This window comes from Engraulis encrasicolus, chromosome 14, assembly GCF_034702125.1.
Source record: "Engraulis encrasicolus isolate BLACKSEA-1 chromosome 14, IST_EnEncr_1.0, whole genome shotgun sequence".
Taxonomy (NCBI): Eukaryota; Metazoa; Chordata; class Actinopteri; order Clupeiformes; family Engraulidae; genus Engraulis; species Engraulis encrasicolus.
In genome coordinates this window covers 15,899,712-15,926,160 of record NC_085870.1, presented here as the reverse complement: position 1 = coordinate 15,926,160, position 26,449 = coordinate 15,899,712, and the positions used below count along the sequence as shown (strand labels likewise).

The following is a 26,449-nucleotide window of genomic DNA, read 5'->3' as shown; positions in this document are numbered from 1 at the left end:
TGTTTTTCATGCACCCTATACTAATTATGGGCATGTCTGATATTGTCCTGAAAACCAACACTTTTTCTTTTTAAAAAATGTGAGTGAAGTGAAAGCCCACTTGGGAAACTACAACTCCCATTGTCATGATCCAGCGCTCCACAGCACACACATGAACACTGCACATTGCACACAACAGAATGGTAGTTATGCCTCACCCGCATTTATGCCTCATCCCCAATAGCGCCCGAACGGGAGCAGTACCATGCTCAGGGTACCTCAGTCATGGAGGAGGATGGGGGAGATCACTGGCGGGTCAGGAATCGGGAGTCTGATGCCCTGACTGCCATTAGTGTGCAATGTGCAACTCAAACAGTTAGTGGTGTTCAGTGATATTTCATAACACATAACGTTCATAGTGAATTCCGGCTTTGGTCCGGACAGTATTATGATGATACTATACCGAAAATGTACCGAACTGTGACCCTAAAATCAAGGTGTACCGAACCGGCATACCATACAACCTACTCTAGTCATCTCCTGTTCCTTCTACTTCCTACTTCCTAGTTGCCGGTGCGCGCCGAGTCGGAAAAAAAGTCCAGTGCACGACCTCGCACTGCGACATGATTTTCCTCATAACAGATTTAGATTTCTGGTCCACTATAGATTTTTGGCTGGAGAGATCAGTGGTGAGTTGTGATATCATATTCAGGGTGGGGATGAGGAGTGGGATGTATGCGCTTCATTGGGGTCATCAGGTGGCTACCCTCCGGTGTTTTGATGATGGACGAACTATAACTATAACTATAAAGGGCAGTCATGGGTGAGCGGTTAGGGCGTCAGACTTGCATCCCAGACGTTGCCGGTTCGACTCCCGACCCGCCAGGTTGGTGGGGGGAGTAATCAACCAGTGCTCTCCCCCATCCTCCTCCATGACAGAGGTACCCTGAGCATGGTACCGTCCCACCGCACTGCTCCCCATGGGGCGCCACTGAGGGCTACCCCCTTGCACAGGTGAGGCATGAATGCAATTTCGTTGTGTGCAGTGTGCAGTGTTCACTTCTGTGCTGTGGAGTGCTGTGTCACAATCACAATGGGAGCTGGAGTTTCCCAATGGGCTTTCTTAACTTCAGAGTGCACCCCTTGGCCTTCACCCCTTGTACTATGATGATTACTTTGGTGCCCAGGAGGGGCCTCGCCTATTCACCTACTGCAGGGGTGGGGAGCCTTTTTCATTCGAGGGGCCTCTTCAAATTCATCCGAGGGCCGTAAAAGTTCTCAGAGAGCCGTACTAATAAAACAAACTAGGATTTCCCCCAGCACTTTAGGCCTATATTGAAGGCAGCCACCTTTAAAACAGACCCCACCTTCTCTAGTTCCCCTGAATATAACTTAATTGTATTGCAAATGTATTTCCTAAGTTTCCTTTACAAAATGTGTCATATTTGGCTGGGTTAAGTCTTGAATCCCAATATCCTTCAGTAGCTTAATGAATGGTTTTATATAGAATATATTTATCATCTTATTAGGTGTCATTTGATTAGTTCTGCCCTGGAGGCTCTGTCGTTGTGCTAATAATAATAACAAATAACACATCATTTACTAATATTTGGCTTTAGTTCAATTTATTTCTCCTTATTCTCATTACCGAAAACTCATTCTCATTACCGAAACATATCCCTCATTACCGAAATGAGCACTTAATTGGAAAAAAAGTACTAAAGGAAAACTGTATTCATGTATATTTTTTATGAACACAGTACCTTTCATGTTTCTTTCACTTCAGTATATTTTTGGACCGAAATTGTAGGTTTTCACTGATGTATTCTAAAATTAAAGAGGAAAACAAATGATCCTATTGCGGTAATGAGGTAAAATGGTAAAATTCTTAAACTAAAATAATAAGAAAAAAAAACTTTTTTGAGTGTTTTATGTAGCCCCTAGTACAACTATCAATATTCAATGAACACAACTGCTAGAACAATTAAGTGTCCTAATACATTTCATGAAAGAAAGAAATTGCGGTAATGAGCATTTTAGCAGACATGGACCTATAAAACGTTAAAAAATGTGTTTTAAAAAGTTGTCAGGTAAGTTGATATTATTGTGCTTAGTAACTGTACACTTTGATGTAACTGATTCAAAAAGAAATTCAACCAAAAAAGCATTTTGAAAAAATGGTTGTCAAAACACCTTTGTTGCACGTTTCGTGAGAATCACCCAGTAGGGCTTTACCATTCTCCTGTACTTTCAACCATTCTTTGAGTATGGCAGTACAAATTTTACCTCCAAGCTAGCAGTTAACATGGACAGTTAGCCGCCAGCTGGTCTCATAGGACTCAATGGTTGAAAGTGAATGGTAAAGCCGTACTATTTAACTCAAGGGAAGGTGTAAAATAAGCTTATTTCCAAAAATGGGACAGTATCACTTTAAGCTTGGTTTAGACTTCCTGCAACTGCAGCCTACGTACACAAACAGCCACCACACGCCCCTCTGCAGGGATGAAATGACCCCTTGGCTTGCAGCGCTGAACGTATGCTTCTCCCAGGCTGAATTGTCCGCAATCTGCCGCCACTCCCCACTGACAGTGCTATTGTAGGAGGAGTCAAAACCAGGCTTTACAGAAATGCATCCTCAAGTTGGGGCGCCATGGCTCAGTCGGCCATGGTGCAATACCATGAATACGGGGGCCTGAGTTCGAATCCCACCCGAGGTCATTTCCCCAATTCTACCACATCTCTCTCCAACTACTTTCTGTCCCTCTCTCACTGTCCTCTCAAAAAAAAGCATGAAAAGCCCCCCATAAAGATGTGTGTTTATGGGGCGCTGTAGCGCAGCGCGTTAAGCCCCCCACATTTGGGCTCGCATGCCCACGGGGACCCCGGTTCGAGTCCGGCCGGGGTCATTTCCTGATCCTCCCCCATCTCTAAGTCCCACTTGCTTCCTGTCTCCATCTCACACTGTTCTGTCAAATAAAGGCATAAAAGCCCCATAAAAACATTTATAAAAAAATAAAATAAAAAAAAGGATGTGTGTTTATCTGTGTTTGAGGATGGGCATCTTGTGAACATAACCCAACTGACCGCATCACATTCCATCTTAAGCTTTGGAGTCCCAGGCAAGCAACAGTTTATAGCAAGTTGCCGGAGCTATGAAAGATATCTACTGCTGGCACGGAACGATGGCACTTAAAAAGGTGGAAATCTCCTGGATTTCAAACGGCAATGATTTAGAAGTCAGAGGTCACCTCATCCCAACGTCAGTGATTTTCCAAATATAGACACGGAGTACTAGGGTAGCAAATGAGTGGCTACAGTGTAGTATGGTGAGGTTTGGTGCAAAAGCGGAAATTGTGCACCGCTTTGAAGATAGAGTATGTAATCTTTCTAGTAGTTTACCATCAATTTCCAAGTGTTCATTATGATTGAGAAAATCAACATTTCGTATACATAAAAAAGGTGGATGTTCTCCAAGTCTGCCCTTTTGAAATTCAGTAATGGGCATGATTAGCTGCAAAACTTACTTTACTTTCGTCAGACCAGCAAATGTTAGTAGATTACTTAATCAATATTCATGTAAATATTAATTTCCAAATTTGGGGATGGACAGCACAATTTGCAATGGGCAGCATAGCTGCAATGCTCACTCTAGCCACAATCCTAGATTCGCTACTCTAGCTTTAAAGCGATACTGAGGCAGTGCAAATTGTACTTCCATGCTAGCAATTAACATTGAATCCTATGAGACCAGCTGGCGGCTAAATGGTCTAAATAGGATTTAATGCTAATGTTAAATGTTAATGTTAAATGAGTCAAATGAGTCAAATGAGTCAACATTTGCACTGCCATACTCAGAGAATGGCTGGAAGTACAGGAGAAAGGTAAAACTCAGTCATTTAACTCAAGTGGATGTGTAATATGAGTTTATTTCCGAAAATGGCTCAGTATCACTTTAAGACAGGTCACTGGCCTTGGCATAGGTCATGAATGTCACTACCTCATCACTCCATCACACATAAAGCAGCTTGCCACTCTACTCTATGCAGTCTTCATGGGCAGGTTGCCATTACTGCTTAACCCCTTAGTGCAGCACTATAGCTCTCTGTAATGTCATAGCAATGTTGCTATTATGTAGTTCAGCATTTTCAGCAAGTGAATAGGGTCGCCGGCGACCCCTGCTGCAGTAAGAGGCTACTAAACCATTTCTGTCAAGTCTGTAAATGCCAAATGAACATAAAATAGACACTAGACCAATCTTTTTAGTGGTTTTGTGTCCTGAGTAGGGAACTGTGAGAGAGGCATTAGTGAATATGGACTAGCATGCAAGACTACCAATTCAACAAACCATTGGAGAATATTCAAGAAGCTTTAATGAACGTTCAAGGAACAAACGGAATTGATGTATTTACCGAGTCAAAACTGAACTGATGTCCGTGGAGTCCTGGCCATCCAATATAATGCTGAGATTTGAAACTCTCCTTGTTACAGCGTCTTTTTCCTAGGATGTAAAATAAATCACATATATTAAATGTGTACAGTATATTAAATATTAAAAGATTTGAACAGTCCTGCTATATGATTCTATTAATACAGGAGAGATGTGTAACAAGCTGTTGTGAAACTCTGACAGAAAACATCAGTTTTACACATGACGCCATTCTATGGCAGGCAAAAGAGTGTCTCATTCGTTCATTTCATGCCAGCAGACAGTAAATAGGGAGTTGCAAAAACTGCCCAGGTGTTGAAAATGTGAAAGTGCTGCACCAGAGCCGTATACTGTGTTGCACTGTTTCACACTGCCCTCTGCTGGTCATATAACCAAACCAGTGTCAAACATACAGTAGAACGCGCAGTACAGTACAGCAGGGCTATTCAATTAAATGTCAACGAGGGCCAGTTTTTAAAAATTCCTCCAAGTTAAGGGGCCAAACTATACGTATGTATTATGGTTGCCGACTGTCAATGAAAAAAATACGGGACACTTTATTGAGGTGAGGGGTCTGGGTCTGGGTCTGGGTCTGCCACCCCCCCTCTACAGTATTGCTCCCTAACAAGAACGGCCTGTGATGCCAATGAGAACACTTGTTAGGAAAAATTTTAAATAATGCACAATGGCTGAGTTAACTCACCTGCACCTCAGTGATGGTGAAGCCAACATCAAAGCAGACATGATAACAATGACCTTGGAGCTGGTACTGTTGCACATCCTTGGCACTGCCTTCAGGAAAACAACAACAAAAGACAGCATGATCAGTAAAGCATGTTAAAGTATATCAATATGACAAAGATGATCACAGGGGGGGGGCAGACACAAACAGGTTAGTTGTCCCAATCCCAGGGAGAAAGGGGGCTTTAAATTGGGTCCCCATTACAAAGTATGCATTTAGTGGGGGCCCCCTTCGGATCACTTTGGGCTAGGCCCAGCAAAAGCTGACAGCAGCCCTGCCACCTGTAAATAATACACTTAACAAGCAGTAGAGGGATTATTTGTGAATAAACTTGAACACTCATGAATGGAATTTTGAGACAGGGGAAACTGGGACAAACACCTCTGTTTTTAGAAGGCAGCTTTGTTATAAACAAACAAAAGTTTGTAAAATTTGAGACCCTCTTCAAAAATTTGATTTTCATGCTTTCAATGGGTCTACTGGGTTAATCAGGGTTCCTGTGGGACACTTTTTAGTTCAAACCAATTTTAGTTCAAACAAACTACAAATGTGTAGAGAAGTGCAGAGTAGATGACTGCAGACTTTTCTGTTCAAAATAATAAATATTATTAATAATAATAATACATTCAAAATAAATGTGTGTTTTGACTTGGTATATTTACAGGGAGAAGTTGTTAGGTTCTACATAAGGAGGAGGACGTTTATTCAGATCATGAATCGAGAAGGTGTTATGACAAAAAATCCAAGGTTTTTTTGTAAGGGAAAATTGCCTAGCTCTACTAGAGAGTAAGCAGCAAGGCAGAACAGTCTGTGCCCGAAAGTTAATGTTTGGAGGGTAATAATGGACTACTTTTGTCCATGAAGGATTCTGTTTTAAGTGAGCAAAAGAAATAAACATTTTTAGTGGGCAAAATAAATACACATACTTTTCTGTATGGTCTTGGTGCTGCAGCAGGTCAGGGTGATTCTGTTGAGCTTCATCTCTGCGTCGAGGTTCTTCTCCATCTTCTCGATCTCCTCCATGAGCTTCGCAACATCCCTCTTGTTCCTCACATCTCCCTCCTCCAGAACGTCTCTGAGATGAAGTCAGCACCCATCAGTGATCAGATTCACCATAAAAATCGTTTTTGAGATGTTTTCATACTTGTGCTTATTGTGCCATGCTGTTATTGTTATTATTTTAATAGTGCACTGTGTAGGATGGTGGTCAGAGTAGGTACTGCATTTATGCTGCTCATTGAAACTGTGCTGTCTAGTGCCAAATTTGATCTTCTCATGATTATTTACTATATTTACTATATTTAATATGAACTAGAATTTAAATGCAGTAAGTTTTGCAGCTAAAAATATCTATTTCTGGACATTCAAAATGGCAGACAATGGAGGAATCTCCCTTTTCATATACGAAAAATGCAATTTTTCCAATCATATTGAATGCTTCGAATTCTATAGTGGTGATAAGTATTCATGAAAAAGTTAACATTTGTGAATGGGCAGCATGATTTCTGGAAGTAAACTACTTAACATGTTACACAATGCATCTTTAAAATCACCATTTAGGGTCTCTATTCATTCATTTTAGACAAAAGCATGATACTTACAACACACCGTGTAGATATTTGCCATACTGCATGGACACTTCTCTCTCACAGTTCTCCTTCTCTGCTTCCAACATGGCAATCTCCTCATACAGTTTCTGTATTTCAGCTTCATATTGTTCCTCCATTCTCTCTGCCTGGCAACTAAAACAATATCAAAACAGCAAGTAGATTAATACAACTGTTTCATACGATTTCACACTCTGTGCCCATGCGTACAACCGGATCCCACCGCACTCTCGATTAAAAGGTGCCAAACATAAACAAAAACTGTGTAAAATTGAAAGAAAAATGTCTGCACACTTAAATCCCCTTTGTGTTCTTTTTAATGATAGGCCAAGCTTTCGGTCTACTGACCTTCCTCAGTAGTGATGAAATGTTCCATTTGTAACTGAGCCCTGAGGAAGGTCAGTAGACCGAAAGCTTGGCCTATCATTAAAAAGAACAGAAAGGGGATTTAAGTGTGCAGACATTTTTCTTTCTATTTTACACTGTGTGCCCATAAAACTGTATGCAAAAGTAAACACTACTGTACAGCTCTGATGCTTAATCATGATTCTAAGAGGTTTTAGTGCAAAACAATGACAGACTCCCCTGCTCTATGCTTTCATGAGAGGACTGTTATATTCAATTACTGCATTCATGTATAGTTTATGTTTCTTAATTGAATATTCTATTGCCCTTATCAATTGTAATCCATGATGTCCTTGGAAATCCCTGGTTGTAGCTGTGTAGTTTGGACTTGAAATCCCAGGGTCACAGGTTCGAAAGCTATTCAAAGACTGTTGACTGCATGCACCACTATGGACATAGGGTTTATGTATGAGGGAATTATGAATGTTCAGCCTGTGGTGCATGCTCACCATCGCTTAAGTTACCCATGCAGTAGGGGGCAACTTCGTATAATCTGCATCAAATACCTCTGTTTACTTGGAGCTGGCATTTACCTAACATGCAACTACTCCGAAGAGCAGTTTGGGCTGACATGACATCTGTATTTGCCATTGGATGGAGCGCCATATACAGAAAATAAAGGATATGGCAGGGAGCAATTCAGTGAAAGACAAAACTTCCATTGATAAGACAGTCGTACAAAGAAAACGAATATCGCTTCATAATGTTTTCAATATTCACAATGTTTTCTTTACAGTGTCAGCATTTTGATTTGAGATGCATGCAATTTGCAATCAAGGAGTGCGCTAGTGCAGAAGCTGAGCTTCAGCTGGTAAACTTGTCATCACAACAAATGGCACCCCATCCCAGTCCTGAAAAGGATGAATATCTCCTCCTTCTAAAGGATAATAAGATAATAACATTGCCAAAAATTGTCACTATGCAAATTCGGAATCTAGTTCTTCCCGTCTGACTTACCTTTCCATCGCTGACAGCGCACGGGCTAGTCCACCACCACCACCACAGACATCAACAGCTGCTCTAAATCTCGCGCCAAGATGGACTGTACCACGCACTTTGAAGGGAGATGGCATAAGGATACATACACATCGGTACTAATTACATTACGATTACAGTATGATTTCCATTGTTTTTCATACATAACACTAGTGGTAAATTGATTTCATTGTGTAACACATGATATTAAGCCTAAAACCAAGAGAGTTATGGCGAACGGTGGGACACTAAGGGAAATTCGTAGATTCGTCCGGGTGGGAACCAGAATCGTTCGGTTTTGGGAGCAGTCGGAACAAATTCTTGAAACACGGTCCTACACCTACATGCTACATGTGGAAATTGATGTGAGTTGTTTACCAAGTGTTTTAACTGTTGTGATATTTCTGTCATACGAAGACAGTTGCTAGCATATTTTTGTGGTGATCTGTCTTTTTATCATATGTGCGCATGGCCGTTGGAACGCTTTTGATTGTGAGACAGTTAGCGAAGTGAATAGCAGCTTTTCGTACACATCTCAGGGGGAACTAACTAGGCCTACATCAATTGATTCCCAGATTGACGCTCCCATCTCAGGACGCTCCCATTTCATCTCGCTCCCACTAGCCAGACTATCGGTACCACCGCCATATGACGGAGCCAGTTATCTTGTTGATGTTAGTTTTTTGTTTCTAACCCTAACCTTAACCCTAACCCTAAACCTAACCCTAACCCTAAACCTAACCCTAACCCTAACCCTAAACCTAACCCTAAATTGCTTGTATGTGGCAGTATATGATAATACGTGAAATATAATCGGGTGGGACCGCACGTCCGGGAGTGATAGAAACACCTGGGACCGCACGTCCGGGAGCGAACTCAGTTGGGAGTATCAATCCCCTTACCCATCAATTGATAAAACACTCTGTCGTGTAATCTAAATAATGGCTATATGCTGCAGTGATTTGTTTTGTTAACATTTTCATATGGTGGTCAAATTAAAACAAGTAGTGTAGTGAGTAGTCTTCTGTGCTGCTGTAAAGTTGGGCACTTGCATGTGTGACCCTGTCATGCTCTAACCTTATTCTAACCTTACCATATGCACATCTGATGATCTCTAATGCCCCTGTAATCCTAGATTGTACAAATGTATTGTATTTTTGTAAGTAATGCTGGGCACTACTTGATACCCATTAGGCTACCCAGATTTGCAGAGTTCTTCAGTGTTATAAACTTTGGTGTGGTAGCCTATGAAATTGTGTTTTTGATGCAATTATGCTGTGTATAATTGCAGGTACATGTTGGTCTTGTTATGAGGAATGACATATGAATCATGATCACCAAACGTCTGTATATTGGTGGTCTGACCCACAATATATCTGAGAAGGATTTGAAAGACAGGTTTGGCAAATTTGGAGAAGTATCAGACGTGGAACTGATTACTAGGAATGATGACCATGGTAAGTGTTTATACTGCTATACAAAGGTCTTACATTTTTTTCCCATTTCAAAAGAATTTGAATTGCGTGACTGTTAAATGTGTCATCTGTTTTTCATTTAGGTAATCCTATTAAGACGTTTGGATACATCAACATCAACATCTCTGATGCTGACTTCCATAAATGTATGTTCATTCTATCTGCATATAGTGTAGTCNAATATGTATTTGATCCCTTGCTGATTTTGTTGGTTTGCCTACTAACAAAGACATGATCAGTCAATAAACGTTACGATAATATGTATTCTAATATGGAGAGACAGAATATCAAAAAGAAAATCCAGAAATTAACTGAAGAGAATATATATTAATTTATTTCCATTTCATCTAGCAAAATAAGTATTTGATCCCCTGCCAACTGATTACAGTTCCGGGCCCACAGACCAGATAGGCACTTCCGATCAACTTGTCATCTGAATTAAAGACACCTGTACATACTAACATGCATAAAAGACACATTGAATCAGCAGAATCAGTCCATAGTATGAGTGAATCAGTCACACTCCAACTCCAACCTCACCAGCATGGGAAAGACCAAAGAGTGGTCAAATGATATCAGGGACACGATTTTAGACCTGAACAAAGATTAAATGGGCTGCAAAGCCACAAGAAAGAGACTGGGTATTAATGACTCGGCTGTTGATGCATTTCTTCCAAAATGTGAGGAATACAAAATGACTATCCATCAGCCTGTCTGGGGTTCTATACAAGATTTGACCTTTTGTATGGATTTGATAATCATGAGAACAGAAAGAAATCACCCTAGAGCTATACAGTATGAACTAGGCAATGATATCAAAGCTACTGACCAAAATCACTGAGAAAACTACTGGTAGCACTTAATGCCACAGAGGTTTAAAATCCTGTAGTGCACACATGGTACCTTTACTTCAGAAGGAACCTGTGCAGTCCCACCTGAGGTTTGCCAACGGACATCAGACTGATTTAGGATATGATAAGGAGGTGCTGTAGTCAGATGAAACCAAAATCAAGATGTTTGGCATTATCACAATTCAATGTGTTTTGAGAAAGAGTACTACTGTCTATGATCCCAAGAACACCCTCCTCACCATCATACATGAAAGTGGTATCATTATGGTTTGAGGGTGTGTGTGTGGCCAAGGCACAGGACAACTTCACATCGTCAACGAATGGATGGAGGGAGACATGTAATGTGCAATCCTGAGTGCAAACGTCCTTCCCTCCACCACTACACTGAAGGGTGGGCCATTTTTGGATCTCCCAACATGACAATAATACACAACATACAGTCAAAGCAACTAAGGAGTGGCTCAATAAGAAGCATATTAAAGTCGTGAAGTGGCCTAGACAGTCTCCAAATATTAACCCTATAGTAATTCTATGGAGAGAACTGAACCTCCCATTTGCCAAGCTACAGCCACAAACTATTAATGTTTTAGAGATAATGTGCAAAGAAAATGGGCAAAAATATTTTCTACTATATGCACAAACATTGTCATCAACTAAAAGAAGCATCTGACCTCAGTGCTAGACAACTAGGGCTTTGCCACAAAGCACTTTATCTTCTTTAGCTAGAGGGGTCAAATACTTATTTGCCTAAATTAAATACAAATAAATTAAAATATATTATTTTAAGTTATTTTCTGGAATTTATTTTTGATATTCTGTCTCTCCATGTTTGAATACATATTATCATAAATGTATAGACTGATCATGTCTTTATTAGTGGGCAAACCGGCAAAATCAGAAAGGGATCAAATACACATTGGACTCACGGTATAGTGTAGTAAGCAGCACATGTATAAGGTGTGTCTTAGTCTGTATGTTATCAGGGGATGTTTTTAAATGCTGTTGTATCCTTATCATCAGGTATGACCGTCTTGAATAAATCCAAATGGAAGGGTGGAACACTCCAAATTGAAGCAGCGAAGGAAAGCTTCCTGCACAAGTGGGTTCATTTACCAAAAATTTCAAAAAGCGTCCATGAAGCTTTACAGCTATGTGTGACCTGTCTTTTTCTGTCATCTAACAAGGTTTTAAATTCTCTTATTTGCTTGTTTGTTTGATTATTTTTAAAGGCTTGCTGTAGAACGTCAACAAGCAGCAGAGAAGACTCATACAAAAAGCGTCAGCCATAAAGAAAAAATAATTGACACCTTGAAACAAGCTGGAGTGGAGAACTTCCATATGAAGGCAGCTGTCCCTGGGACAGAAATACCAGGACACACGGTACGTTATATATTCTCTGGACTTGGTTAATTTATACAGGATCACTGTTCATTTGATATTTCTGTGTAATAGTGCTGATACAATCATGCATCATTCTAGAAAGCCGGGCATTTTTTTGAAATTCACAGGAAGTCACAGAGCTGAAAGATCTTGTGTATTCTGCCTGAAATCAAGCATAGGACAGTGGGCTACGTACATTTGAGAAGATGATCATATTCATTTTGATATCATTTTTTAAATTCCCTTAGTTTCTCCCTGGGAATCAATTAAGTTACTCTACTATACTTTATCAGATATAGAATCCTTTCTTTCATAACAATAAGAGACAGTCTATGTTTCCATTTCATATGTAGGAGATGATGACAAATGCTCAAACTTTGAAACTGTCCATCCATTGTGTCTCATCTCAATTTTTTTTTTGTCTTGCAGGACTGGGTCGTGAGCAAATTTGGACGTGTTCTTCCTGTTCTCAATCTCAAATGTGAAAGCAAGAAAAAGATATCCTTGAAAAACCTCTTGAATATCCAAAAAAGGAGGAAAAAGCAGAGGCACTCTGAGGCCAAGATAGAGTAGAGTAGAGTAGAGTAGAGTAGAGTATCGTTTATTGATCCCAGGGGGAAATTAAGGTGTCAAGTAGCATACACATACATAAATAAAGACATTGCTCCCAAGACATTACACACATACTTAGACATAAAATAACCATATATAGCTCACTGTTACACACATACTTAGACATGGCCGCAATGCATAGGCCCAAGTGTTTTTAAACAGATTATTTTATATTTTCTCAAATCTCAGAGTGCCCCTGCTTTTTCCCTGAGGACTTCAAGCCCTTTTGTGTAACCTCCTAAATATGTGTGCTTGTGAAATATAGATTTGTGTAGCGATACAGATGTGTGTAGCGATAATCTGCATTGGTGTAGCACATTGCATACAAGGAATGCATCTATGTATTGGAATCGTACTACAAACAAATAAGATGCATGCATTTTCAACTCTTACATGCTTATCAATGATGTGTGAAAGATTACCATTCAATGATAAAAGTCTGAGCATTTTGTTGGGACAACTGGTCACACGTTTTCCTTGACCATCCTACACGTCATCAAATATGATCCATCCAAGCACTGTCACAACATAAAAAAACTGGACACCGGGACGGACACCACAGAGTTCACACCGGTGTCCAAGTTGACGTGGGAGATCTCTGGTGGTGACGACGAGATCAGTAAAAAGAGACGAGGAGAGTTCCCGCCACAAAAACCGAAGGCTAAAAAAATCAAAAAGACCTCGTCTGTTTTGCCCCTTTCATCAATACCGCCTTCGGACAGTGATCGTACATCTGAAAATGGAACACGGACATTGAAAGAGGCTCAACCGGCAGCAAAAGAAACGGAAGATAACATAGAGGTGGTGGGGGATGACTTTCTGATGAGGTCCATTCTATTCCAGTCTGGGGAAGGCAAACATTCCATGTCATCTGGGCATGTGCGGGATGATGAAGAGTACGACTCTGCTGACACGGATGAGATTCTTACCAGGAATAAAGGACCAAGCGTCCCAGAAAAGAAACGCCACAACAAAGACTCAGAAATTAAATTGGTACCTGAAAAGCCATCAGCCAAGGGGAAGTTGTCTGAGAAACAACCACCTGCTGCTTCTAAAACCGCACCCCTCACCAAGAAACCCACAGCGCCATCAGACGAAAATGTGGACGAATCAGACAGTGACAGTGATGGTGGTAGTGAAGAATCAGACCACAGCATGGACTCAGACAACAGCAGTGTAGGATCAGATTATGAAGCTATGATGGGCAATTGTCGCAGGTTAGAGATATCGTTTGCAGATCTGGAAATGCTTGCTAAGCAGTGCTCAGAGGATGAGGAAGAGGAGGAGAAACCTGAAGCATCCACATCAGCGTCTGCTAAGGCACCTCCAAAACGGGGCATCACCCCTGAAGACATCTTGGCCTCTCTTCTGGGAACAGCCAGCAGCGAGGATGAATCCGACGGAAAGAAAACTGCGAAGAAGAAAAAGGCGAAGAAAAAGACTGCCAGTAGCACAACTCTCCCGGCGTTCATGGGCACTAAGGATCTGTTTGGAATGCCTGATGCTTCAAAGTCTGAGTCGGAAACAGGCTTGAAAACACAGAGCAAGGTTGCTCCGGTTTTGTCTGAGAGAGCCATTTCAAAAGATGCTTCATCATCTGGTGAAGACTCTGAGAGTGATATGGAGGAGGAGGAGGAAGATGATGACGATGAGGAAGAGGTAAAAGAGAAGGAAAAGGTAGCTTTGGTTTCAATTGTTAATAAGAAAGATATGCCAAAAGCATTGCCAACCTCTAAAGACTCTGAGAGTGAAGATGATGATGAGGAGGAGGAGGAGGACGACGACGACGACGACGACGATGGTGAGGAGGAGGAGATGGAGGAAGAAGAGGTGAAAGACATGAAAAAGGTAGCTGTTAATGATAAGAAAGTCACGACAAAAGATGCACTGTCAACTTTTAAGGACTCTGAGAGTGAAGATGAGGAGGACGAGGAAGGAGGCGACGGCGACGATGGTGGGGAGGAGGAGATGGAGGAAGAAGAGGTGAAAGACACGAAAAAGGTAGCTGTTAATGATAAGAAAGTCACGACAAAAGATGCACTGTCAACTTCTAAAGACTCTGAGAGTGATAGTAGTGATGATGATGATGATGATGATGAGGATGAAGAGGAGCTGGAGGTGGATAGTCCACCAAAGTCCTTGAAGAGCACCCAGTCAAAAACACCCAAGGAGACAACATGCCCATCATCAGCCAGCAGTGATTCCTCTAGTGAGGAGGAGGAGGAAGATGATGATGATGACGACGACGACGACGACGAGGATGAAAAGAGCAAACCCAGTGCCAGTAAACCTGAGGCCATGTCTTCCCAAAAGGAGTCTGCGACCTCCAATACAGCTCCTCCTGCGCCTCCTGTCCGTGCTCCCCAGGGAGATGCGGAGAAACAGAAGCTTGACAACCAGAAGCGGCTGGCTGCCCTGGAGCAGAGGCTGAAGGAGTCCGCCCAGCAGAAGCAGCTCATCCAGGGAGCGCTTGCTAAAGTGGTGAGTGAAGGGGGCATTTTTTTTTTGTCCTTCTGCTCCCTGTTTTTCTGTGTCCCATGTAGTAGCACGTTATCTATTTTGAATAAAAAAAATTGTGATAATTATTTACAAATGCTTTTAATCGTTTTATACATTTTACCATATTAGAAAGCGGTGAGGCTTTTCTTGTCCGTTCCTCTTGTTTCCCCCTGTGTTTTTGCATTATGATATTATTAGGACAATTTATTATTTTATTCTTTCTGCCTCATAAGCAACAGAAGCTTCACATTACTGGGTTTTCATGGTTTTGAAGAATTATTATAAAATGTGTCTTTCTTATTTGCTTTCTCCCTGTATGTTACTCTGCAGGACGCACCAAACACAAACAAAAGCAAGCACATCGTCTTTGGCTCCGATGAGGAGCGTGAGGAAGAGGATGAGGAAGATGACTTGTCGGTCCCCAATACTAAAGTCAAGGACCTTTTTGAAGACGAAGCAGAGCACACTGTGGCAAAGCCTAAAAGCAAAGAGTCAGCCAGTTCAAAGGTATTTGGAACACAATTTCAGTGTTTACCACAGAACAAGTAGCATTGTCTGGTGCTACTACAGTTAAAAAGTCAGGCCAGTACAAGTCTTGACGCGTTTATGCATTCTATATATATATATTTTATATTTATATATTATATTTGTCTATTGATCATTTGTGGTACTTGTTTTTCTTTCTGCAAAGGAAACACTGAATGTAAAGTGTATTGTTTTTAATTAAAAGAGAGTAGAACAGGGGTGGGGAACCTTTTTTTATTCGAAGGGCCACTTCAAATTCATCCGAGGGCTGTAAAACTCCTTCAAGGGCCGTACTATGAACACAAACCTGGATTTCCCCCTGCAATTTAGGCCTATATTGAAGGCAGCCCCCTTTAAAACTGACCCCACCCTCTGTAGGTCCCCTGAATACTGTATGACTTAATTGTATTGCAAGTGCATTTTCTAAGATTCCTTTACAAAATATGTCACATTTCATGTGAAGCTGCATAACAATAAAATTATATCGGGGGTCGGATAAAATGGCCGAGACACTCCGACTGAAGGTTTATTTAACAAATCCAATGTAGTTTGAGTGTGCAGACTTCTATTCTCATGGATGTGGAAACATTTACTCTTTAAAAACGTTGTTTTTAATTACACGTTTCACTGCATTGCCTGTACTGTATCATCGTATCTATAAGCACGTACCAAAATACATCTACACTATGTATTTTAAGTAAGTATTTGACTGCTGCTTCCTTCTTCCTCTAGCCTAAGACAGCAGGTGGTAGTAAGCTGTTTGACAGCAGCGAGGAGGAAGAGGAAGAGTCTGCAGATGATGAACGCTTCCAAATTAAACCCCAGTTTGAAGGCAAAGCTGGGCATAAGGTGAAATCCTTTATTTGTCTCTTACACACACACACACACACACACACACACACACACACACACACACACACACACACGAGACACACGACACGCGTATTGATATACTGAAAGCCGGTGCAGAATATTAAAATTACTTTTTTATCTTCTAGCTCATGGAATTGCAATCCAGATTTGGAGCAGACGAGAGATTCCAAATGGACTCCAGGTTTATGGAGTCTGAGGATGAGGAGGGGGAGGAGGAGGAAGAGGAAGGGCTGAAGGGTTCAGGTAAAACAAGTCCGACAGGCGGACAACAGATGCGTCCGTCTATGCCCGTTCTGAACCTTTTTTGCCCAAACGCCCCCTTGGCCTCCTCATAACCTGTCAAGGCAATTTATCAATAAGCCTACCATGTACTGTATAAGCCTGGATTTGAAAAAGTACCATAGGATTTCAACAGTGTTGGGCAATTTACTGAAAAACTGTAATGCATTGCTGATTACATGTTACTGTCTTTTCAAAATAATCCCTTACACTACATTTAGCAATGTGGGGACCTAAGGCGAATTTAGCTTAGGGGGGCCATCGGTCCATCCCATATCACATTTATTTTTAACATAAAATCTCTATTTTTGTTAGGCTATTTTTTTTTTTTTTTTTATCATATTTTTTTTTTTTTTTTTTTTTTTTTTAAATTACAAACATAAAAAACAGGCAAACATTACAACCCTTTCTGGACAGATTTCAATGAATAGGCTATTTGCATTTTTGCATAGGCCTACATTAAATAAACTAAAATGTGAAATTCTCTTTTCACTTTAATATGAGAGCAGTGATGTCCCCCCCTCACAGAAGTGTTATTTCATGTGTGAGCATGATGCTGTCACCTATTTGAAGTGACGTTGATGTTGGATTTCATGGAATACTTTTAAATGCCGCTTTGGGAAGAAAACAGAGTAGGCGACAGGTGAACTGTATTTCTGTCAAAACAGTGGTTTGCAGGCGTTTGCGTTTTCACGTGGATATTGTCTTCGTGGACCGTAACAGACAAAACGTAAGTTCCATAAACTAATCAATGAGACATTGGCTACGTGTACATGATGTTTTTAAGTCCGATTTAATAAATGCGATTTAAATAGATCGGATTAAGAGTTATTTTGCGATGTGTATACATGGCACTTTCACTTAAATGCGATTAAACGTCTGGGGAAAATAAAGCATTGCGATTGGACTGAGGACGCACGTGCTGAGCGAGCCAAATAAGGCACGGGGGCGTGGTTCAATGCCACCGAGATGCAGGTCATCTTCCCCACGAAAATCGTTGCCTCAGGCGGACTGAAATCACAACATTTCCCCCTTTCTCCCTGGATCATTTACAATGCTACATTAGCTACCCTGTTAGCATAGAAAAACGAGTGGTCAAATGGTAATGTGGAGTAACTTTGTTGTGCTTCATTACTTCGTGGGGCACTTTTACATCAATATATGGAAGCCACAACATTTATAGTCGCTTAGGGACTTTAAATTAAGCAAAACTTTCATGTGAAAATCAACAGGAAGTGCCGCCATGTTTTTCTCACTGGCAAAGAGCACGGTTGGTTTGCACGCATGAGCTCCAGGCCAAAACTGAGCGACTGCCACCTTGTGGACACAAGAGGGAATCACAGGAGGGAATCACAATTCAGAAACGCATCACGGGAGGGAAACGCATCACGGGAGGGCGGACGGACGGACGGACGGACGGACGGACGGACACCAAAGCCTCTTATAGAGATGCGTGGGACGCATCTAAAAATGAATTAAAAAAAACACACACACTCAAGACACACACACAACATATCAGACAAGAGATGGTATCTGGGTGTCAGTATCGATATGCCTCCTTCAGTCATTTCCTTTTTGGCCTCGGTGGTAGCCTGGTGTTGCCCCTCCTGTGGGGGGAAAGAAGGACTCGATGGAGGACTAAAGCACTGTCCAACTCAATCTTGTACCTCCCATGCTCTCCTTTTTGCTTGTGGGCTCGTGATGCGAGACAAAACATCATTGACGATAGAAGTTTTCTTCAATAACTCCCAAAAGCACAATTTAAAGGTCATTTTCACATTTGCAATCTGGATGTTGAAAGTAGAAAAGGCCCCAAAAGTTGCTCTGGCTGAGCTGACAATGGGGAAACTTGTTGTTTTCCTTATGGAAGTGGGCCGCCACAAGCAAAAGGAGGGGGCAGGAGGGACTAGTTTGAAACGTACTGTATGTGCAGGCTCGCTTCTCTGGCATCCCACTTCTCTCCTCCCTCCTCCCTCCTCATCCTCCTCACCATTTTATGTATTGAGCCGTCCCCAATGACGTCAAGGTAGGAGGGACGAAATTTATTTTAAAAAGTACCCCACCCCCAGTTCTCAGGGACCGGAAAACTACCAAATAAATACACATTGACATCTAGTGGACATTTGAGGTATTACAACTCAAACGCATTCATTGTTGGCTTCAATGTTTATATGCTAGAATTTTACTTTTTGTCAGTAAAAAAGAATGTGTGCACAACAAATATCCTAAATAATTCCACGTCTATGAATGGACCTCTCACTCAGCAAATTGACTCACACAGACTTCACAGATGTAGAAGCTGCGCTGTGATTGAGCTGTTTTCTATATTGTCACAGTTTTCTATAGGAAGTGAAAGCCCAACTGGGAAACTCCAACTCCCATTGTCATTGTGACACAGCATACAGCACACAAGTGTTCACTGCACACAACGAAATTGCATTTATGCCTCACCCGTGCAAGGGGGCAGCCCCCAATGGCGCCCCAAGGCAATATTTTCACAGTTTAACATATAACATATTAATGCATCTCTGTATCCTCTTTACTCTATTGTAGGTAAAGATGCACATGCAGGTGAAGAGCTTACAGAAGAAAAAAATAAAAATATGGAAATTCTTCGCAGTGTTCTGAATATAGATAAGCAGCCCAGTGCTGTAGAATCTGCAAAGACCAAGATCTTCAGGTAAATAATCTCATTTTCTTAGGTCTCCAAGGTTATATTTTTCTCGTTTTTAGAAGAAGCAAACATGTTAACATCATAAAAATGCAAATTAAATATGCTGGATGATGTCAGATCATGTACAGCGAGACCTTTTTGAACAACAAACCTTTTTTTACAATTACAAAAGTGTAGATTGTGTCCAATACACATAAATATGTACGACTGTGTATATAAATATGTATGACTGTGTATGTACCGGTATGTATGACTGTAGAGAGTTTATATGCAACAACAACTAACACAATTCAGCCGGTATGGCTAAAGGGAGGAGAAGATTGTGTTTTTTTGCTCACCAGGGCTGCATTTCTCGAAACTATAGTTGCTAACTATGTTAGCTACTTTTTTTGCAATGCAATTTCTCCAAGTTGCAACTACCCAAGTTGCTAACTGGCTAACAACTACGCTTTCGAGAAACGCGCCCCAGGAATGTATTACTGGTGTGAGTTTTACTGTCAGGGGCACATGTTAAATTGTATTTTAATATCGATGTGATTGCTTGCTCACCACAGGGACATCTCCACACTGCACTATGACCCCACTCGAGAGGACCACGCAGCCTTCGAGAAAAAGAAAGAACCTAAACCAGAAGGGTAATGCCACAAGATGATCTCTGACCACCCATTTTATGTCATGTTTTCTTAGTTTTAACTGACTTCTGTCTGAGCTTCATCTAACTACTCATCCATTTCACATATGTGTGGTTACCAGTATTCACATATAATTTAAGCAATGATACATGAAATTGATAATGATATATATGCCCCTGTCTATTAATTCCCTGCCCCACCTCTACATTGTCTATTTTCTTCTACCAACAGGAAGGCTGCCAAGCGGAAGAAGCGAGCGGAGGCTGAGAAGCTCCCGGAGGTCTCCAAGGAGATCTTCTATGACGTGGCCGTAGACCTGAAGCAGGTGTTTGGGTCCTCCGCCACCACGGCGGAAGGAGAGAAAGATGGCGTGGCGTGGGACGAAAAAGACGAGGCAGAACCAGAAGCAGAAGAAGAAGAGATGGAGATGGAACAAAGTGTAACCGTAACCAACGACGACACAAGCAAACAGACAAACATCTCACTGGCCGTTCCAGAGAATATGGAATCGACTGGTTTCAAGTTCTCCTTTTTTGGGGAGGATGAGGGCATGGAGACAGATGCTGCTGTGAAGAAAGGTGTGTCCTCCTTTCAGAACTCTGCTCTGCTGTTTTCATGTGAATGACGAAGGGTTTGGACGATTATGCAACAGTTGAAAATCCATAAAGCTGCCTGGGAGCAAATTCAGTTTGCGGCCGCTAGGAGCGTCTAGATTTCTGGGCTATGTGCATACTTCAGATACAAACAAAATCAGATTGATTTCACGTGAAATGACTCAGATTCTATACAAACACTTTGGGGCCAGATTCGTGCAAATGCAGTTCTGGGTTTCTACCTTACCACTTTGATAAAGGCACACCAAGTTTTATTAAAATCTGTGTTGATCGGGCCCAAACTGTTTGAGATCATGTAAAATGACCCATCTGCAAACTCTTTCAGTGGTTCATTGACTTGTAAAAGGGGGAAAGGCACCTCAGAGTATAATTTGCCTCCCTTTGTGGGCTAAAACTGCACTAAGTTTGGATGAGCGTACCTCTCCCCTCAGTTGGAATGTTCGAATGTAGGGCAGCAGAAGATGTAAACTACTCAGATGATGAAATGCATGCGGTTCACCATTTCCCCTCTGCTTCTCTCAACGTGGTCATATAAAGGATAAAATCAAAACGCATCAGGTTTCACATCAAAATAAAGCTGTCTTACTGTTAACATTTGAGTATAGATTAATTAATTATTCAGTTGTAGTGCAAATCAATCTGTTCAGTCAATCTGTTCAGTCTCTATAGATGAGCATAAGATTGAGCCATTGAATTGAAAGGTTATCTGGTTTGTAACTTTACAGATTGTTCTGTAACCGTCTTCACATATGAGTCCAACACTGCATGTTTGAAATGAAGGTTCATCTGTCCTATACCTGTCTCTACAGATGAGTATAAAATTGAGGCATTGAAGGGCCCGAAGGTGTCGTGGCAGGCAGACCCTCGTTTCCAGGACAGCAGCTCGGAAGAGGAGGAAGAGGAGGAGGACACAGGGGAAACGGTGGAGGAGAAGAGCGCTACACTCGGTGCACAAGTCAAGTAAGTCTGTAGTGTGTATATAAGGCCCAGGATATGCTTGCGACAGGATACGATTGCGCTCGTGCACATTTTGTGCACAAACCTGCTGCCATGCATATTTTATGTCAATTTTGTGCACGGTATAATACAAGGTACACGGACACCTGCTTTCGAACTTCCATGTTGAGGTCACATAGATTCAAATAATGGTGTAAAATTGTGGGAAGTTGGTTATCTAGCTATCTGCCCACTTGATGATACCTGATAGTGTTGTGCGTAGTGCTCTGATCGTTCTGTATGGGCACTTGTTCGCACACGATAGCGCCTATAAATCTAAGTCACAAAGCAAGCATACCACAGGTTAAGCAAGTCCATAGTTTGGCTTCGTTTAGCGAGTTGACTGCACCAAAGGGGAAAAGTGTGGCAGATTGCCAACAATTTAGAGCATGTTTGATCATGTTTGTACTGTACTAGAGCCATAGAGTTATAATCTGGGTCATAGCCATGGGCATATACTGTGGCTCATTTTAAAGGTGACACCAGTTATTTCTACTGTACATGACTCTGTTCCTGAGAAGAAGAAAAAATCACAGCATTTTTGGAAAGACAGATGAAGCATCATTTAAATGTTATTATTACATGCGCTGTTTGAGCATGACCTTTTTGATTTGAGCCATAAAATGTCTTTCATGCTCCAAGAAGAGGTTCAGTTGAGTACAACAAAACTCTTTGGATAACATGATGTGGATCAAAGTCAAATCAAACTATGTGTATTTCATTGTCGAAAATCTATGTAACGGGCACAGAAGATAAAAAAAAATATTTGGCAAGACTCCAACGTGCAGTTTAACTAAACCTATTGATGTAGACCTTAACAATACACACACACACATACACATACACACACACAAACAGACAGTAAATGTTCGGTATAAACTTAAAATACTGACCCTATAATGTAGGGATCCTGGTCTCCTCTGATTGTCGTGTTCATACTCATCTTAGTAGAAAGTCTTAGTAGAAAGGTCGATTACACCCAACATTGTCTGGCAAAAACATACCAGATTGTGGGTTTGCAAAATAATCATGACAATGCATCACGATACTTATTTTCACGATATCCTGCATCAATTCATCGCAATGAATCGCAATAATTCATGTATTGCATTGTATCGTGATGGTATTGCATCATTGCATATGTATCGTGATGCTCATCGAATCTTGAACCCCTTGCCAATACCCACCCCTATACCAGATGCAATATTTTTCTCAGCTGCCTGCAAAGTTCTCTTGGCTTTCGTTGTGACCCAGACAAACGAGTCCATGATTTATCTGGAAAAATAAATGGCCTGGTTTTGACGTTGTTCATGATTTGACATAGTGTTAACTTACTTTCGCATTCAAATTGACATGCAATGTTAATTGAATGCTGTGTTGTGATAAAAATGTCCATGTGAAATCATGGTCAAAATCATGACCTTCCTTGAGGTTTTGATTGCCATCGGTTTCCGTTCTGTTCAGCGCAGAATACCCTAAATTGCACCTAAGGTGTGATTAGAGTGTCTACTTTTGTAAGTAAAAAAATACTGTGTTGCCGTTTTGGCACTCAACTAAACATGGGAACAAAAAGCGCAATGGTGCAACATATTAAAACGAGGGAGGCTGTAGTTTTGTGAATTCTTAGACAGCTGTGGCCTAAGTGCTAGGGAGTTGGAATTGTTAGCAATTCAAATCACGAACCAATAGGAAGATTACGAGTGGTCAAGTAAATGACGTGGGGATGCACGTCCTCATCTATGGTTAGCAAGGCAGCTAACCCCAAAATGCTTCAAACTTCAGGTACTAATAGAAAGTAAGTGGCTTTGAATAAGAGCACCAGTGAATGTACCATGTTTTCTTGATTATAAATTGCACTTGAGTACTGTGCAAGTCACACCAGCCTCTCAGGCATCCATCTGTGAACTTGTTTACCTTTTTTGAATTTTATATACTGTATAACACTTAAAGTACATAAAATGTACCATCTCAGAATAGCCAGTATCAAATTAGTAAAGATGTAAAATTGTATTTTTAAATACGCAAGTCATACCTGAGTATAAATCGAAGGACCAGCCAAACTAAATAAAAAAACTGTGATGGTAAACCTGAATGTTCTGGGCTGTATTTAAAAATTGAATGTGAAAACCAATATCACTCCTCACACTGCAGTTTTAACTTCTCCATGTTCGTTCACAGTGACCTGAAGCCTTTGAAGAGAATGTTCTTTTTTTACAAGGACGACGAACGTCTGAAAGGTGTGCTTGTTTTACTACAAACTTTACATTGAATGGATCGAGTGGAATTATATTATATATCAATCTAGTTTGTGTTTTGAAATGCATGTAACAGACCTCTGTTTCCTCTTTCCCCTCCACACATCCAGAGGGGCCCCAGATGTTCTGCAGGCCTGGTAAACTAGAGGATCTAAAGGAGGAGTGGGAAAGCCAGAGGGCCTCCTTGATAGAGGTAAAATGATTTATTGAATATTACAAAATTATCAAAGTACAACAGTTTGTTTTAAAGTTGCTTCCAGGTAGAGGTAAAAATATACTATATTCTATTGTGATACTATATTCTATATACTAAGTTATTCATTCTTCAAATCATTCCAAAGTACAACAGGTTGTTTGAAAGGGGTATGCCACTATTTTGGGGCTTAATACAGTTGAAATAGTTGGCCAGGGTTTATAAAGGTGGTAAAGTGTCTTATTTTTCATGTAAGCCGTTGTCTTGCTTTAAGACAAGTTAAAAGAGGGAGCATGTTGCTAAGCTATTGAGCTACATGCTACAGCGATCCATTGACTTTCACTACCTTAGCTACATACTCCCTCTTTTAACTTGTCTTAAAGCAAGACAACGCTTAACGTGAAAAATAAGACACTTTACCACCTTTATAAACCCCAGCGATTTTAACTATATTAAGCCCCAAAATAGTGGCATACCCCTTTAAAGTTGCTTCTACATTCTAACTAGAAGAGAGAAGATCATCCCATATGCTAGCATGTTTTTTGTTGTTGTTTTTTTTACTTTTTCATACATCTTACACACAAGTCTTGTTATTCTAAAAGAAATCTTGGAAAAAAAAACAGTGAACAAGACAATAATAAACAACCAAATTAACCAAGGTTGCATCCCAAAGGCCCATGGTTAACATTAGCTGATTGTGCGTGTGTGCGTGTGTGCGTGCGTGCGCAGCGCCTATGTGCCTATGTGGGTGTGTGCGTGTGCGCATGTGTGTGTGAGTGATCCCCTCGTACCCACATGTTGACCCACATACCATGTGTATCGAGTTAAGGTGCCCTGATAAAATGGCAGATTGCCACCCGGTCAGGCCGGTCTGAGCAACAGGATATCAGTGTGGCGACAGGACATCAGTCTGTTTGAGTAGTTCATATCTCAGTCTCCCCTCCTTGACTTTGTATTCGGCTGACATGTGATTTCTTCTTTGTTTATCCTGTTTAATCTTTCTGCTAATGTGTTTAATCACCCGGCTCTATCATGATCAGTGAAAGATGATCAGCTTTGGGCATATTCAATCAATCGTATGGTATGGCAGACATGGCGGAACAAGTCCTATGCCACTGCTATTTGTTAGTTTTTAGGACAATGTTGAAGGGAGAAGAATAAATGAGAGAAGAGTAGAGAGATGTATTTTGGGCATGTCTCTTATTTGATCAATGTATCTTCATTGAGTTTTTTTAACTGTATACAAAAACGTCAACATTAAGGTATAAAACAAAAAAGGACACGAAAAAGAGAGTGTCTGGACATGACCTTTGAAGCAAGTTGGGTGTTGGGCTGACGGACTGGTTATTATGGTTATGATGAAAATAATGAAATGCCGGTTGCACACAGAGAAACAGCACAGTTGAGCTGACCCCACGTCCTGGACATAATGGCACTGATTACCTGACAATTTTTCTGTTTGTGTGTTTGTTTGTTGGTTTGTTTTACTCTTCTCAGGAGTACAGGAAAAAGCACAAGGCTGCCAGGAAGGCGCTGAAGGAGTCTTACAAGTGACACTGATGCTCTGTGATGACCCCACTCATGCCCTACCTACCACAGTACCATATAATTATGTTGTATGAATGTGTATTTGTCTTTATGATAACTGTATTTAATGATTTCCACAAATAAATCCCTCTTTCCACATAAGTCATTTGGGGTTGGAGTATTTGGTGTGCTCTATTTGGACTTTGTGTGTTGCACACATGTAGGTGTATACTTTATCTATACATTAGCAACCAGCAAAGGTTTTTTACTGAGTGTGCGTGCGTCAGTGCTCGCTCAAGCAAGGGAATTGGTCTTCTGTGTTGCCCCATATAACATTATTGTGTTACTGAAAGTGCTTTGGCTGAAGGGCCTCACACCCTGATACTGTTATGGGCCAAACATTTGTGTGTCCAACACAAAGTCTTCACCATGAACAAAGGGTTACCACAGGGCAGATGATCTGACAATTCTGGCTTCAAACACTAAAAAGCTATTTAATTCAACACTTCTTTTCTTCAGTTGATCCCAGTAAGCACACAAAATACTGATTAGTAACTGATTAATAAAGATTAACAACTGAAATCTACGTTGTGTGTATGAAGTGTTCGTATCTGAACTTATGTTCTGAACTGATAAAACTCACTACAGGAGTGAGGACTGGTGTTGCCCTTTGTTTTAGGCTTTTCTTGTTGATCCAGTAAGCAGACTGCTTGAGGCGGCTGTGTATGTGCTTAAGGGCCTATACCTTTCAAAATGTACTTTGTGTCCTTGCCAATAACACATATTTCGTTGCCCTTTGGTTTCTTGGCATTGTGCCCTTCCAATGTGAGGGAATTACACCAACACTTCTCAGCCATGTATTGGTGGTTTCACGTGAAATCAGACACTTCAAGGACTGACTGACATGGGTTTTCATACAACTTAGTGTGA

At 41.0% G+C, this 26,449-nt stretch overlaps 2 protein-coding genes across 3 annotated transcripts in view; one reads left to right on the top strand and one right to left on the bottom strand.

Annotated features, from left to right (window-relative positions):
• cenpp (centromere protein P) overlaps positions 1-8,229 on the bottom strand; it is an 86,737-nt gene extending 78,508 nt beyond the window's left edge. The window contains exons 1-5 of one of the 2 annotated variants that reach the window (XM_063215085.1): positions 8,117-8,229; positions 6,749-6,889; positions 6,074-6,222; positions 5,109-5,197; positions 4,389-4,477 (exon numbers count right to left, since the gene is read on the bottom strand). In XM_063215085.1, coding sequence (XP_063071155.1) covers positions 4,389-4,477; positions 5,109-5,197; positions 6,074-6,222; positions 6,749-6,889; positions 8,117-8,124 — 476 coding nt within the window. In that variant the 5' untranslated portion in view covers positions 8,125-8,229. Of the gene's footprint in view, positions 1-4,388; positions 4,478-5,108; positions 5,198-6,073; positions 6,223-6,748; positions 6,890-7,102; positions 7,180-8,116 lie in introns of those variants that run through there. The other variant, XM_063215086.1, reaches the window with a different exon arrangement.
• A 147-nt stretch (positions 8,230-8,376) lies between these two features.
• Positions 8,377-25,685, top strand: nol8 (nucleolar protein 8). The gene is made up of 17 exons (XM_063215073.1): positions 8,377-8,499; positions 9,426-9,591; positions 9,693-9,755; positions 11,481-11,559; positions 11,690-11,840; positions 12,270-12,338; positions 12,945-14,933; positions 15,282-15,458; positions 16,209-16,325; positions 16,475-16,592; positions 19,182-19,308; positions 19,857-19,937; positions 20,166-20,512; positions 21,358-21,508; positions 23,723-23,781; positions 23,910-23,992; positions 25,490-25,685. Exons 2-17 carry the CDS (start codon positions 9,465-9,467, stop codon positions 25,544-25,546), a joined length of 3,795 nt encoding a protein of 1,264 aa, XP_063071143.1. The 5' UTR covers positions 8,377-8,499; positions 9,426-9,464; the 3' UTR covers positions 25,547-25,685.
• The last annotated feature ends 764 nt before the right edge of the window (positions 25,686-26,449 follow it).